Source organism: Sebastes umbrosus, chromosome 5 (assembly GCF_015220745.1).
Source record: "Sebastes umbrosus isolate fSebUmb1 chromosome 5, fSebUmb1.pri, whole genome shotgun sequence".
NCBI classification, from domain to species: domain Eukaryota; kingdom Metazoa; phylum Chordata; class Actinopteri; order Perciformes; family Sebastidae; genus Sebastes; species Sebastes umbrosus.
The window spans coordinates 26274065-26287144 of record NC_051273.1 but is presented as its reverse complement, the minus strand read 5'-3'; the positions used below and the strand labels follow the sequence as shown (position 1 = coordinate 26287144).

Below are 13080 nucleotides of genomic sequence, written 5' to 3'. Positions count from 1 at the left end.
AACCATTTCTATTTGCTATATTAAAAAAAACTTCTTTGTTATACATGTGGTAAAGTATTGTTTTATGTTTAGTGTAGTTTTCCATTAAAGATTAACTTCCTTATCATGAAACAAGCCTGTCCTGTTGCATGTGGTCATGACAGTTGGTCCCGCCTACCAGACCGACCAGCCAATAGAAACAGACGCTGAGTCTTTATTCCCTCCTCTCTACTGGTGCTCCTGATGACAGAGAGGACGTGTTTCAGGGAGCTGGTGGTAGTGAATGGACGTAACAGCGCAGAGAAGGATGGCAGCCGTGCTGGAGGACACGCTGCCCGAGGAGGAGAGGGAGTTTCAGAAGATTATAGCTTTGATCGGAGGTAAAGAGAGGATTTATCTGGTGAGCGATGCGTGTACAAGTAAAGAGGTGGACGGGGATGACGCTGGAGTCCTGCAGGAGTTTATCCAGGACATGTTTCACAGCAGCAGCCCGGCGAACAGCAACGGACAGCTCCAAGCCTCTCCGACAAGCCTTCCCGGCGAGACTGCAAGCGCAAACCCCATCTGCGGCAAGACAGGAGCTGTTAAAAGCAATGAAATCCCTCTAACAGCGAGGCCTGAGGAGTTGGATTTGAGAGAGGACGAGAAGAAGGAGAAGCGTCTCGATGGCAACGCTCAGAAAACAGCAACGAGGAGGGCAAACATTCACAGCCTGAAACGAACCATAGACTCTCCTGTCATCATATTCCTCTTCAGACAGACTTTTCTCAGCAAACAATCCAACAAAGTGTGCTTAAAGGAGACGTTGAAGGACGTGAAGGCGCGTACGAAACGTGCCAGACTCAGCAGACCAGCTCTGATTGGATTAATCCGCACCAGAGAGGAGAGCGATGAGACGCAGCAGTGTGCGCAGCTCCTGGAGCGTCTGATCCGCTCTGTGTTCACCAGACAGTCTCCAGAGACGATATGGGTCGGCTGTTTCATCCCGAAGACAGAGGCCAACATGCTCAGCATCAAGAAAAACACCTGCAAAGTTATATACTCGTCTCAAACAGCAGGTGTAATCACATACATTGTCCATCATTCCACAGCACATGTTAGTTGCTTCCTGCAGGGCTGTGTATTGGCAAAATCATGATACAGGGGTTACCATTCAATATATTGCGATATACACTCAGTGGTCACTTTATTAGGTACGCCTGTACAGTCTAATGCAGTCACAATACAGCAGACTTCAACACGTGGTTAACGTTACGTTACGTACGTGACATAAGTAAAGTACATTACGTTACTTGGTTAGGTTTAGGAAAAGATCGTGGTTTGGGTTAAATTAAGTATGTTTGTTACGTAACTTAAGTTGAGTACGTAAGTTAAATATGTTATGTTACGTACGTGATATAGGTTAAGTACCTGACATAAGTTAAGTACGTTTACGTTACTACTTGGTTGGGTTTAGGAAAAGATCGTAGTTCTGGTTAAAATCAGTATGTTTGTTATGTCATTTAAGTTGCGTACGTAAGTTAAGTATGTTACGTTACGTACGTGACATAAGTACGTTACGTTACAACTTGGTTAGGTTTAGGAAAAGATCGTGGTTTGGGTTAAAATAAGTACGTTTGTTACGTAACTTAAGTTACATAGGTAAGTTAAATATGTTAGTATAAAGAACTCACCACCATATGCATGACATCTGAGGCTAATAGGGCTGTGTATTGGCAAGAATCTGGCAATACCATACATATCATGATACAGGGGTTACAATTCAATATATTGCCATATATTGCCATACGGTAAGCAAAGCGATACATTGCAATTTTTTTTTAAATTACTTTTTTTGGAAACCTCGTAAGAACACACCACCAAATGCATAACATCTGAGGCTATTAGGGCTGTATATTGGCAAGAATCTGGCGATACGATACTTATCATGATACAGTTACGATTCAATATATTGCCATATATTGCCATATGGTAAGCAAAGCGATACATTGGGATTTTTTTTTTAAATAACCTTTTTTTAGAAACCTCATAGTATAAAAAACACACCACCGTATGCATAACATCTGAGTAAGATAAGTTACATTTTTTAAGTAATCATTTTTTTAATACTTTATTGTTTCAATACATAGGCCTATCGTTGATTTCCTGTGATTTAAACATCACAATTTTTGATCTTTTTACTTTTTGTTATCCTCCACCCAAACAGAAAACACAGTCAATATATCAACAAACTAAACAAGGTTAGGCTCATTATAGAAGTAGGCCTACTGTATTACTGCTGCTACAACTTTCTATTTCAGTTTCATATATATTACTTAAAACATCTTCTCAAAGCATATTTATATAATATGTTTTTATTTAATACTTTTGCTTAATTTAACTTTGTTTCCAACAACTTTCCGTTCTTATTGATTTCGTATATGTCCTCTAATGTTTCCAGTCACTTCTTTATCTTGGGAGGTTCCCATTTTTTCCAAATTCTTATTATTTGCTTGAGTGGTGTGATTCTCAGGATCCAAAAAAGATATAATGCTTCCTTTTATAGGCTTTTGGGATCGTTAACTTTTTTAAGTAATCAGAACGGTTGGATCTTTGGCATTTATCACAGTCCCTGTTACATCACAACACAAAATGAGTCAATCTTTGCATATAAACTAATTAATTAAAAACCCATGCAGTGTTTTTGAGAATCGATACAGTATCACAAAACATAATATTGCGATACTCAAGTGTAATCGATATTTTCTTACACCCCTATAGGCTATAATATAATATAAATCTTTTTTTCTCGTTTGCCCAAACACGTGCATCTTTTTGCTCAGGCACATGTCAGCAGGACTGATTTGTCAACATGACTGATTTATCAACATGAAGTTTGAACCGTGGTGTGTTTAACCAGGACACCATGCACAATTGATGAGGCATGACATATCGGAAACTACAGATTTTTGACACATTTACAAAACACATTTAGGGTAAGTAGGCTTACCCTTGTACAGATATCACACAAGCCTACAACTCATAATTGTTACTGAAAGGAAAATAGTGATTTCTTTAGAAATTAAATGAGTTAATTTAGAGAGCCGTAGAAGCAACTAAAGGAATATAACAGGTATTATAGTGATGTCATGGTAGATACCTTTACTTGTGATAAGATCATTGTAAACTCAGTAATGAGTTCCTGCGGGAATATTTGGCAAACACTGTAGTGATTCGTGTCAGTGCACTCCACTATGTAGGTCAATACGTGACATTCACAAGACCACAAATTTCTGCACACATTCTTCTTCCCAGGCATGAATGCAAAGGGCCGGGTACAAAAGGAGCATTCATGAAACAATCAGGCCTTAGATAAGCTGCCAAATTGTTAAACGCTTATTATTGCCTTTCAGATAATACCAGGGATAGAGGGAACCCGCTTCTCAGGCCATTCCAATGTTTGTTCTGGGCTCAGAGAAGACGCCAGGCCACCAACTCTACAACAGGCAGGCAAAGAGGTAGCAAGCTTCGGCCCAAAGTTCAGTTTGACTGAGCTATGCAGGCATTTCTTCTTTTCTTCATCCATACACCAACTTAGTCCTGTTCAGGTTTGCAGGGGACTGGAGCCTAACCCATATTGCAATACATGGCCAGAAACATTAACGCATTCACTCTTAATGTGCTTGTCTTTGGATCAGATCTCATGCAGTGATGATCAACAAAAAGCCTGTAATAGAAGAGGAAGTGGTCACAAAGTATTTTGCATATTGCTCGACAATGACTTGGCTTTTTTCAGAAATTTAAGAGATATTTTTGCTCTCATTATCACTGTCTCTCCATCTTCAAGTGGTAATGTACAATTAAAAAAAAATTGGAAGTGGAAATTCAGGAAAGACTGACTGAAAAAAGCAGATAAGACAGGTTCAAGGAAAATGAATGCAACAAAATATATACATTGAAACACTTAAAACAAAATAAGTTGTGGAATGCATTGGCCATCTGATTGATCCTAAAAAAACAAACCAAGTTATTTAGCCATGAAAGACACCTGGTTTCAACACTTTGCACATTTAAAAATCCTCATTAAACTCAATTACAAAGTAAGTAACAATGTTTTAATTGTTTGTTTTGTTTTTCAGGTGATACTGGAAGTAAAGAAGAAGGCATCCCTCTGAAAACCAACTCCTTGTCTGCTGGACCTCATGTGGATGGACAGTCAGCTGGAGGAGACAGCTGATGTCATGACACATGACCTGTGGCTTCAGGCGTATCACTGCAGACAATCTGGTTTTAACTGTGAAGAAAACGTTGGCATCGTGGTGCCACAGAGCCTTACTACATGTTACAGTGTTTCTTCATAGTGTTCAATATTCCCACTGCTGAGCCGACATGATTCTTGTCTTGAAGCAATATGTCGCTTAATAGTCAAATCTGTTGCCATCTTGCTGTTTACACATTATCTTTGATGTACAATGGTAAAAGGGATTTACTGTGTATGTTTGGGGCTGATTCAAGTACTCATATGAACTACATCACATCATTTAACACCATTTTTGAAGCCTAGATAGAGATTTGTCTGTTATTTTAGTACATGTTGAAACTGCAGTATGGCTAGGTTACAGCAAAAGTAGGCCTACACCTTTAACATGATGTGCATAGTTAAGTACAGGGCTGGATTGGTAACTGGCCCCAGAAACCCCAGTGGTTTCAATAGGCTTATTGTGTCATGTGGAATATACATCACCAAAGCACAACATGAACGGACATAATAAGGGCCTTAAGTGAGGTCCTGCTTCACTAATAGGTCCCCAGCAGGTTAATCCAGCCATGGTCAAGCAATGTGAATCTTTTCTCTCTTTTTTTCATGTTCATTTCTTAGAATTATGTGCCTTAGATGAGTGCTATTGACAAGAGCATTATCTGCAATAGAATGTAGATGAAACTACTTTTCACTTTTTATGTATTTATGTAGGCTACTGGTCTGTACATTCGTATAAATATGTAAATAAACACATTTAAGCTTGTGTGCAGCTCTGTTGAAAAGGCCATCCACTGCTATTCTTTCAACTAAAAGTAGGATATTGGGAGATTCGGTTGTTAACCGAGCATAAATTCATAAATTCAACACTGTACTGTGATATATTTATTTATATTACTGATATGACAGCCACATTGTACCGTGGATTTCTATGAACCTCATTTCAAGCGAACTGTGCAGAGCATGATGTTAGTGATGTGTTGGTCACGAACGAGTCGGTTCAAAGAGCCGGCTCTTTTAAGTGAAGGATAAGAGCCGGCTCCCGTCCAAGAGCCGTTTTTTTTTTTTCTTTACTTAATTCAAGGCAGAATGATAGGATGATCTTCTCCGCGCCACCGGCACTCCTTGCACTGACTGTGACTGAGTGTTGTGTTGATGAGGTCCGTGCGTCCAATCAGATGATGACAGACGAGGATCATACCATCAAGCAGGGAGGGGTGGGGGTGCGCGGCGTGCTGACGGTCTACAGGTACAGAGCAGGAGGGAGAGGAGGAGAGAAAGAGAGAGTGCGGTGCGCGAATAGCAGAAAAGATGAGTGACAGTCGGAAATGAAGCAGCATGTCAAATTACGGTATTCTGGAAATTATATGGTTTAGTATAATTATATTGAATAATTTAAGTGATATATATGTTCACACATACTAATCATAGATCAAAACAGCGCTAAATTTGGCTGAATTCTAAAAGACAGAAGTGGTAAAAACGAAGAGCCGTTTGGGAGCCGAAAGAGCCGGCTCTTCTTGGTGAGCTGAGCCAAATGATCTGGCTCACTAAAAAGAGCCGGAATTCCCATCACTAATGCATGTAGATGCAGATTCACGATAGGCCACCTTCAGGAAAGCCAGTCCATAAATCCGATTACTTTCAATTATAATATTTACATAATTATTTTAAATGCAATGGAAACTTATAAGATAGTAGTACTGTATCCTTGATGTACTACGAATTGATATCAGACCTACGAGGAAATACAATGGATACTATTGTCTTTCTGCGTTTTTTTAATCAGGCGTAAATGAGGCCAGCCAACCCTCGGGTCCTTCAGAAGAGGACTTGTGGTGATAGGACCCATCAGACATAAAGCAGTTAGCATCGCTGCGTGTGTTCTTCTCTTCACACACTACTACTCTGCTTCTTCTCTATCCCTCCCAAACGTCGCACGGATTCCCTCCGTCGAAGCAGGACTGCAGGGCTGAGGAGGAATAAAGAGCCGATCATGATAACCTCCGCCGGTGAGTCTTAGAGGTGTTTTTATTGTGCTAGCTGCTACGTTAGCCGGCTGCCATTGATTTAGCTGAGTCACACAGCTAACATGTAGCTAGCAGGTAACCGGTGATAGATAATAAACACACCACACAGATCTTATGTTATGTTCAGGAGGGAAGCACTCTTTGTAATGTGTCTTTGGTGTGACTAGACGACGATTTTAATCTCTACAGGGCTTTATAAATACAGGAATACTAGTAATAAGTTAATGTCTCGTCAATGCTAACAGTCAAGTCATCACTAACGCTACACTGTGTACAGGATCTCAGCTCTTCAGCTCTGTTCATGTTTATACAGGAAGGTTCTTTCATCCTGGAAATAATTACCAAAGAAACAAAAAGTATTAACGTTACGTCATATTGTTTTGTCCCTGTTTACACCCACACTGTCAGTGTTGTGCAAAACAGTTTCAGACCCTGTTCTCTCTGCTACCGCAGCTACAATATGTTTATAACATATCAGCAGTGGATATATAATCTGCTGGTGTAACAATTAGTGTCCCAGTATTATGAATAATGCCTCTTCAATTTTTTAAATTTTTTTTTTGAATGGGTAAACTTTTTTTATATTATATTTATTGTTTTTTTGTTCATTTGAAACAACAGAACAAACGTCCCCAATAATAACATTCTCGGTACAAAGAAACTTAACAAACCTAATATTAATATAAAATAAGCCAGTATAGATACAGAAAAAAAATATTACCTATACAAAATAGATAAATAAGTAAAAAGAATATATAAGTAAAAAAATAAAATTAAAAACAATAAAATAAAATCTATTTATTTATATATATATATATATATATATATATATACTGTATACACATATACATACACACTGTATACGCACACGCAATACATACACATACAAAAACACATATAATCAATTAGGAAAAACAGTATACAATTCAGTCATCATCCTGTTCTATCTCCCTATTCGACTGTATTTGCACGTTTAAGACAAAAAGTATTAAACCCTCATGTTATGTGCAGGGAATGAAATTAGCACCTGCCACCTGACAAATACAGGGTAAATGTTGGCTGTGGCAGGTAGAAATTTCAGGTCACCTGCCACCATGGCAGATATGTTTCCTTATATTACGAAATATTATTTTAAAAAGTTTAAAATAGTCAGGGATTAAGGTTACATGATATATTCCATATATTTATACTGTCTGGTACCACTGATTCAGTGTTTACAATTCTGAAGCATTCTACATAGATTTCAGAAGTTGCAGACAAAAACATTTAGTGGCCGGTAGAAATGTTCAGTGACCTGCCACAGTGGTAGGTGAGGAAAAAACGTAATTTCAGACCCTGGTTATGTGTGACATGTTAATCTTTTGTAATTTCCTAGACGGCATTGAAATATAATATGTGACAGCTTGGGTGGCTTGTTTTGAAAAAACATTTGCCATTTAAAATCCATACTTGATGAAAAGGAAGGTATATGAACTCTAAGAAACAAGAAACCACTCAATCAATTTTGTTTCTCTCTCTCTTTTTGTTTTAGCTGGAATAATTTCTCTCCTTGATGAGGAGGAGCCACAACTCAAGGTAAGAACTGGTTGGAGAGTGTCTGAAGATGGCAAACTCCCATACAGAGATGATGTAATGTCATATCCTATCAAGTCAAACGGCATTCAGAAGTATAGAGATTACATGTGAGTGTGTTGTTACTCGAGTAGAACACATTTATGTACTGTATTTCAGATCAAAGAGTAGCTCCTTGGGGTTTCTTTAGAGGTTTGAAGTGTGGCATCGTGTTCTCTCTGTACAGAAAAAGAGGCACAGCCTACTGAAGAGTTTTATTGATCTGTCTGTTCATTGGTTTGACTTCCAACGAATGATGGGCCATGAAAGCAAGAGACTCACTAGGGGTGTAAATCACAAGTTTCATCATGATACAATATAATATTGATTTATTGGACAACAATAGGATATTTGCTGATATCAAAAAGTCTGCCACGATATGATATTGATTCAATTCAGGGGCCTGCGATCAATATGAAACAATATCATATTTTATATATAATTAACACAATCAGTTACATTTACATCACCTCACAAAAAGCAACTCAATTATGATTTGACAATTTTATTACTGGGCTCTTCATCCATCCATCCATCCATCCATCTGCAACCGCTTATCCCGTTAGGGGTCGCGGGGGGGCTGGAGCCGATCCCAGCCGACATTGGGCGAAGGCAGGGTACACCCTGGACAGGTCGCCAGTCCATCGCAGGGCTGACACATATAGACAGACAACCATTCACGCTTACATTCACACCTACGGGCAATTTAGAGTCCACAATTAACCTAACCTGCATGTCTTTGGACTGTGGGAGGAAACCGGAGTACCCGGAGAAAACCCACGCTAACACGGGGAGAACATGCAAACTCCACGCCGGATTCGAACCTGCAACCCTCTAGCTGTGAGGCGCCAGTGCTAACCACTGCACCACCGTGCAGCCCCTACTGGGCTCTTCCAGACATTTAATTATTTAAATAAAAAGAATAAAAAATTGTTGTTCAATGTAAAGTGCCACATTTCTCATGTTTAGGTGCAAACGTTTTTTCCAGTTAAGAATTTCAAAATAAAGACATATCTTAAAGATGAAGATATGTATTGAAGAATAATATATTAGATATATAGATCCAGATCGATGCATCCTTACACCCCTAGCTATCACCTCTGTGTGCCTCACAATACAAGCCTCAGATTTAATAATCATGCTTCTAGTCAGCTTTGTGAAGTGCTACCATTCTACATTCCTACAATATAAGACTTGAGTAATGATAACACCAAAGTTGAAGCTCAATACTGACAGCACCTTGAACATGGTTTCCTTCATGGGCCCAAACTATAGAATATATTGAGGACACTAAGCTGGGTCTCATATAATGACAAAATGGCAGTGTGACTAAAGTTAACACAGAACAGGTATGTAAATGACGTGTCTTCAATATTTCTGTTTCATTTGCAGGAGTTTGCTCTGCAGAAGCTAGACGCCATTGTGAATGACTTCTGGGCTGAGATTTCAGGATCCGTAGATAAAATGTAAGTACTATTGATCGACATTATAACAGACATAATGTTACATCAAGCAACAATAACTTCAGCTCTTAAGTTTTATTATTTCTGTGTCTGCAGTAGGGAGAAAGATTTACATTGACTCAAAGTATTGACACACTAAATGCAGAATGAATGTAGCAGTGTGCAGAGCTCGAGCTTAAGGACGTCCCGTAGTCCGGTTGCTGAAAAAAATATGATCGGGGAGGATGAAAATTAATTTTCAGCCACAGCTCAAATCATGTTACGTTAACCACTTATTTACTTTGGCTACTTACTCCCCTTCGTCCCCTATGAGTAATAAAGCTGCAATGAGATCTGTCCATCTCATTTTGTCTGTGGCAACATGCTGCTCCTCTCCCGATGACAGGTGCATCTTGTCCAGCCGCTCCTCCAACTTTAAGACGCACCAGCTAGCAGGGCCAGTCCTAGCTTTTTGGGGGCCCATATGCAAAATCTTGTTTTTTGACCAAATGCTACTTTTTACTGGTAAAAAATATTTTCATTTAACTTGGCTGAATTATTAACATCCAAATCAAAACCAACATCCAAATTATAATAAAAAAACAAATGACTTTTTAAAATAAAAAAATAAAAAACACTTTTGATGTGCGATTTATGTTAAAGGTCACTTTGAATAATTAACTCATGATAATATAGAAAAACAAAGATTGTAAATTTGGGACGGTCCGCATTCATTTCGGGACGACTTGGGTTGTATTTCGGGATGGTTTTGGAAGGATGGTGAAAAAAGTTAGTTGCAATGTGCCTCATAATCACAAATAGCGTACTGAATATTCTTCCAGCTTGTGAGACTGAGTAGGTTTTTTTAAGGGTTTAGTTTTGTTTTTTTTATGGGACAGAGAAAGTTAATTTAGATGTGATAATTTACATTCAATAGTTATACAAAAGATGTCTTTAAGTCTTATGTAACCATTTGTTGTCTACTCACAGCGAGGTCCTGTATGAGGATGAGACGTTCCGGAGCAGATCATTTGCTGCCCTGGTGGCCTCTAAGGTTTTTTACCACCTCGGAGCCTTTGAGGAATCTCTGAACTACGCTCTCGGTGCTGGAGATCTCTTCAATGTCACAGATGACACAGAATATGTGGAGACCATCATTGGTGAGTGATCAAACAAAAGCACTTGACCTCATTTACCTGACATATCTGCCTCTTTAGTGATAATTTGACATTTCTGTTGTGCTCTTGGAAGTATGAAATAAATAACTTAAATGGAAAGAAACAAATTTCTTACCTCCAGCTAACAAACCTCGAGCTTTCTGCTAGTGAAAGCCAGTGAATGACCTATGGAATAAGATTTTGACTTGAACTACGTCATTGAATTCTGGAGTAAAATGGAGCCCCTCTAATCATCTTTTTTGGTGTTTGCTATTAGCCAAATGTATCGACCACTACACCAAGCTGCGGGTGGGGAATGCCGAGATGCCAGAGGAGGAGGAGAAGAAAAGCATTGACCCCCGCCTTGAGGGCATTGTCAACAAGATGTTCCTGCGTTGCCTAGATGATCACAAGTACAAGCAGGCCATTGGCATCGCCCTGGAGACCAGGCGGCTGGACATGTTTGAGAAGACCATCTTAGAATCGGTCAGTTGCTATTTTCATTCACAGCGGACTTGAGATTAGTTTGGAATATCTACTGCCAGCTTTAATACTCACCAGAATAGCCCTAAGTCTTGTACATGAGCCTAGCATTCCTTGCATTATAATGCCCTAAAACTTTGACAGAGATTACAAGAATCACGTTATTCAAATAACTAGCAAATGTTTGATTTGTTGACTTTGACTTATTTCACAGTACATGACTTGTAAAGACATAATTCTCATACAAGAGTCCAGTATTTGATCACTGCTGTTGCTTGTACAGAAGTATTTCTTCCTTGTCATGAAAGAAGTTAATAATTGTTACCTTTTTCCTCTCATGCAGACTGATGTGAGCGGCCTCCTTGCTTACAGCCTGAAGGTGTGCATGTCCCTGATGCAGAACAAGAAGTTCCGCAACGAGGTGCTGCGGGTGCTGGTCAAGCTCTACATGAACCTGGACAAACCTGATTTCATCAATGTCTGTCAGGTAACAATCAGTTCCTCAAAAACACTTCATGCATCATCTCTCTGACCAACCCCTCAGTGTAATAAATAGATAGACAGACTGGTTCTAATAAATTCTGTTCAGTCACTATTTATAATAAGATTTTTGATTAACTGACTTTAAATGTTCTCCAATACAAACCTTAATTTGTAAGGTTTTTTAAAGTCTAAAGTTTTTTTCTATCACATATATTTATTCAATTTGAACACAATCACTTTTCTAAAATGGGTTGGTTACACCTTTCAAGTCTAACTTGAGACCTCTTCCCCCCCATTCACCCACCCATGACCTCTGAGCCCTTGGTGTACGTAACAACAAAGATTATAGTTTACAAAATGATAATAATAACGAAAATAAATTAAATTTTAAATCCCCTTTCTGTAACTGTACACTCAAATATTCTGTTTCACTGGAGAATACTCACAGTACAGACGCTAAAGATGCTCTAATTACCGTTTCACTGGGACTGGGTCAGAACCTAAAAATCCCTCTCTAATCATCTTTTCTCCTCCCCTCTCTAGTGCCTGATATTCCTGGATGACCCGCAGGCTGTGAGTGACATCCTGGAGAAGCTAGTGAAGGAGGACAACCTGCTGATGGCCTATCAGATCTGCTTTGACCTGTATGAGAGCGCCAGCCAGCAGTTCCTCTCCTCCGTTATCCAGAACTTGCGCACCGTTGGAACACCTATCCCTGCCGTCCCTGGCTCTACAAATACAGGAACCGTGCCCACACCAGACAAAGACAGGTGGGCATGGGAAGAAAATAAGGACACACTAATATCTAGGCTGAAGCACTGTGTTGTGTTCACAGGCTTAGGGATTTTTCTCTGCTAATGGTTCCGGTTTAAGTTTTAGAAAATCTGTTTAGACTTTCTTTAAGGCTTTGAGTTGCTAAGAAAGTAACCAAAACCTCAACATTTTCCAAGCATGGCAGGACAAGATTTATCTAAGTCTGTAGTCCTAAGGCACTATGCAGAACATTGAACGTACCAGTAGGAGGGTTCAGTACACAAGTTCAGATTCAGAGTTGGAATATTTTGGAGCCCTGCAAGCTTTGTTCTTTGGAGTGTATTTATGCCATTGCTTATACCGGCTGAAAATAAGCTAACTAAAGAAGTTTACATTAGAGAATTAGAGAATAAACTCTAACGGGGCAACTAACTGAAACTGTACATAGGCTGATTTTGAGTGGAGTTAGTTACTTTTGATGAAATGATTCAACATTGACGAAAACGTTTTTTTGTGTGTTACAGTGATGCAATGGAGACAGATGAAAAGGCGGGCAGCTCCCCAGCTGGAAAGCCAGTAGAGACGGTACGCTTTTTGGATTGTTTTGCACTTTTTTCATACCAGGTCCTCGTAATTTTTCTCTGTCTAAATAGAGCAACTTTGATTTGGTTGACAGCTCATTATATTGCTTCTCTTTGTTTTTGTAGAAAGATGATCCCAAAGACCAGAACGCCAAGATGATCAAAATCCTTAGCGGGGAGATGGCCATTGAGCTGCATTTGCAGTTCCTAATCCGAAATAACAACACAGATCTTATGATCCTCAAAAACACAAAGGTAATGTCAGCTAGCAACAAGATAATTACTTAGAGAACACAAAGGAATAAACTCTTGTTTACATGGTCG

At 39.2% G+C, this 13080-nt stretch overlaps 2 protein-coding genes across 5 annotated transcripts in view; both read left to right on the top strand.

Annotated features, from left to right (window-relative positions):
- The first annotated feature begins 209 nt into the window (after positions 1-209).
- On the top strand, positions 210-5001 carry LOC119488937. 4 transcript variants are annotated; one of them, XM_037770989.1, is made up of 3 exons: positions 212-1037; positions 3372-3476; positions 4098-5001. In XM_037770989.1, exons 1-3 carry the CDS (start codon positions 263-265, stop codon positions 4193-4195), a joined length of 978 nt encoding a protein of 325 aa, XP_037626917.1. In that variant the 5' UTR covers positions 212-262; the 3' UTR covers positions 4196-5001. The 4 variants fall into 4 exon arrangements, with proteins under 4 accessions (XP_037626918.1, XP_037626919.1, XP_037626917.1 ...); XM_037770990.1 differs by lacking the exons at positions 3372-3476; positions 4098-5001 and adding an exon at positions 1857-1925 and having other exon boundaries at positions 210-1099; XM_037770991.1 differs by lacking the exons at positions 3372-3476; positions 4098-5001 and adding an exon at positions 1673-1741 and having other exon boundaries at positions 210-1099.
- A 1047-nt stretch (positions 5002-6048) lies between these two features.
- The window catches only part of psmd1 (proteasome 26S subunit, non-ATPase 1), a 47282-nt gene continuing 40250 nt past the window's right edge, over positions 6049-13080 (top strand). Inside the window, exons 1-9 of the mRNA XM_037769887.1 lie at positions 6049-6228; positions 7778-7821; positions 9250-9323; positions 10290-10459; positions 10734-10942; positions 11283-11426; positions 11966-12192; positions 12700-12760; positions 12883-13011. Of these exons, the coding sequence (XP_037625815.1) occupies positions 6213-6228; positions 7778-7821; positions 9250-9323; positions 10290-10459; positions 10734-10942; positions 11283-11426; positions 11966-12192; positions 12700-12760; positions 12883-13011 (1074 nt within the window). The 5' untranslated portion in view covers positions 6049-6212. The remainder of the gene's footprint in view (positions 6229-7777; positions 7822-9249; positions 9324-10289; positions 10460-10733; positions 10943-11282; positions 11427-11965; positions 12193-12699; positions 12761-12882; positions 13012-13080) is intronic.

What these genes read in the sequence shown, in the direction of transcription:
- LOC119488937 (XM_037770989.1), top strand. Translation starts at nt 263, where the DNA reads ATGGACGTAACAGCGCAGAGAAGGATGGCAGCCGTGCTGGAGGACACG. An exon ending in ATACTCGTCTCAAACAGCAG is followed by an intron (nt 1,038 to 3,371) that starts GTGTAATCACAT and finishes ATTGCCTTTCAG; the next exon opens with ATAATACCAGGGATAGAGGG. An exon ending in TACAACAGGCAGGCAAAGAG is followed by an intron (nt 3,477 to 4,097) that starts GTAGCAAGCTTC and finishes TTTGTTTTTCAG; the next exon opens with GTGATACTGGAAGTAAAGAA.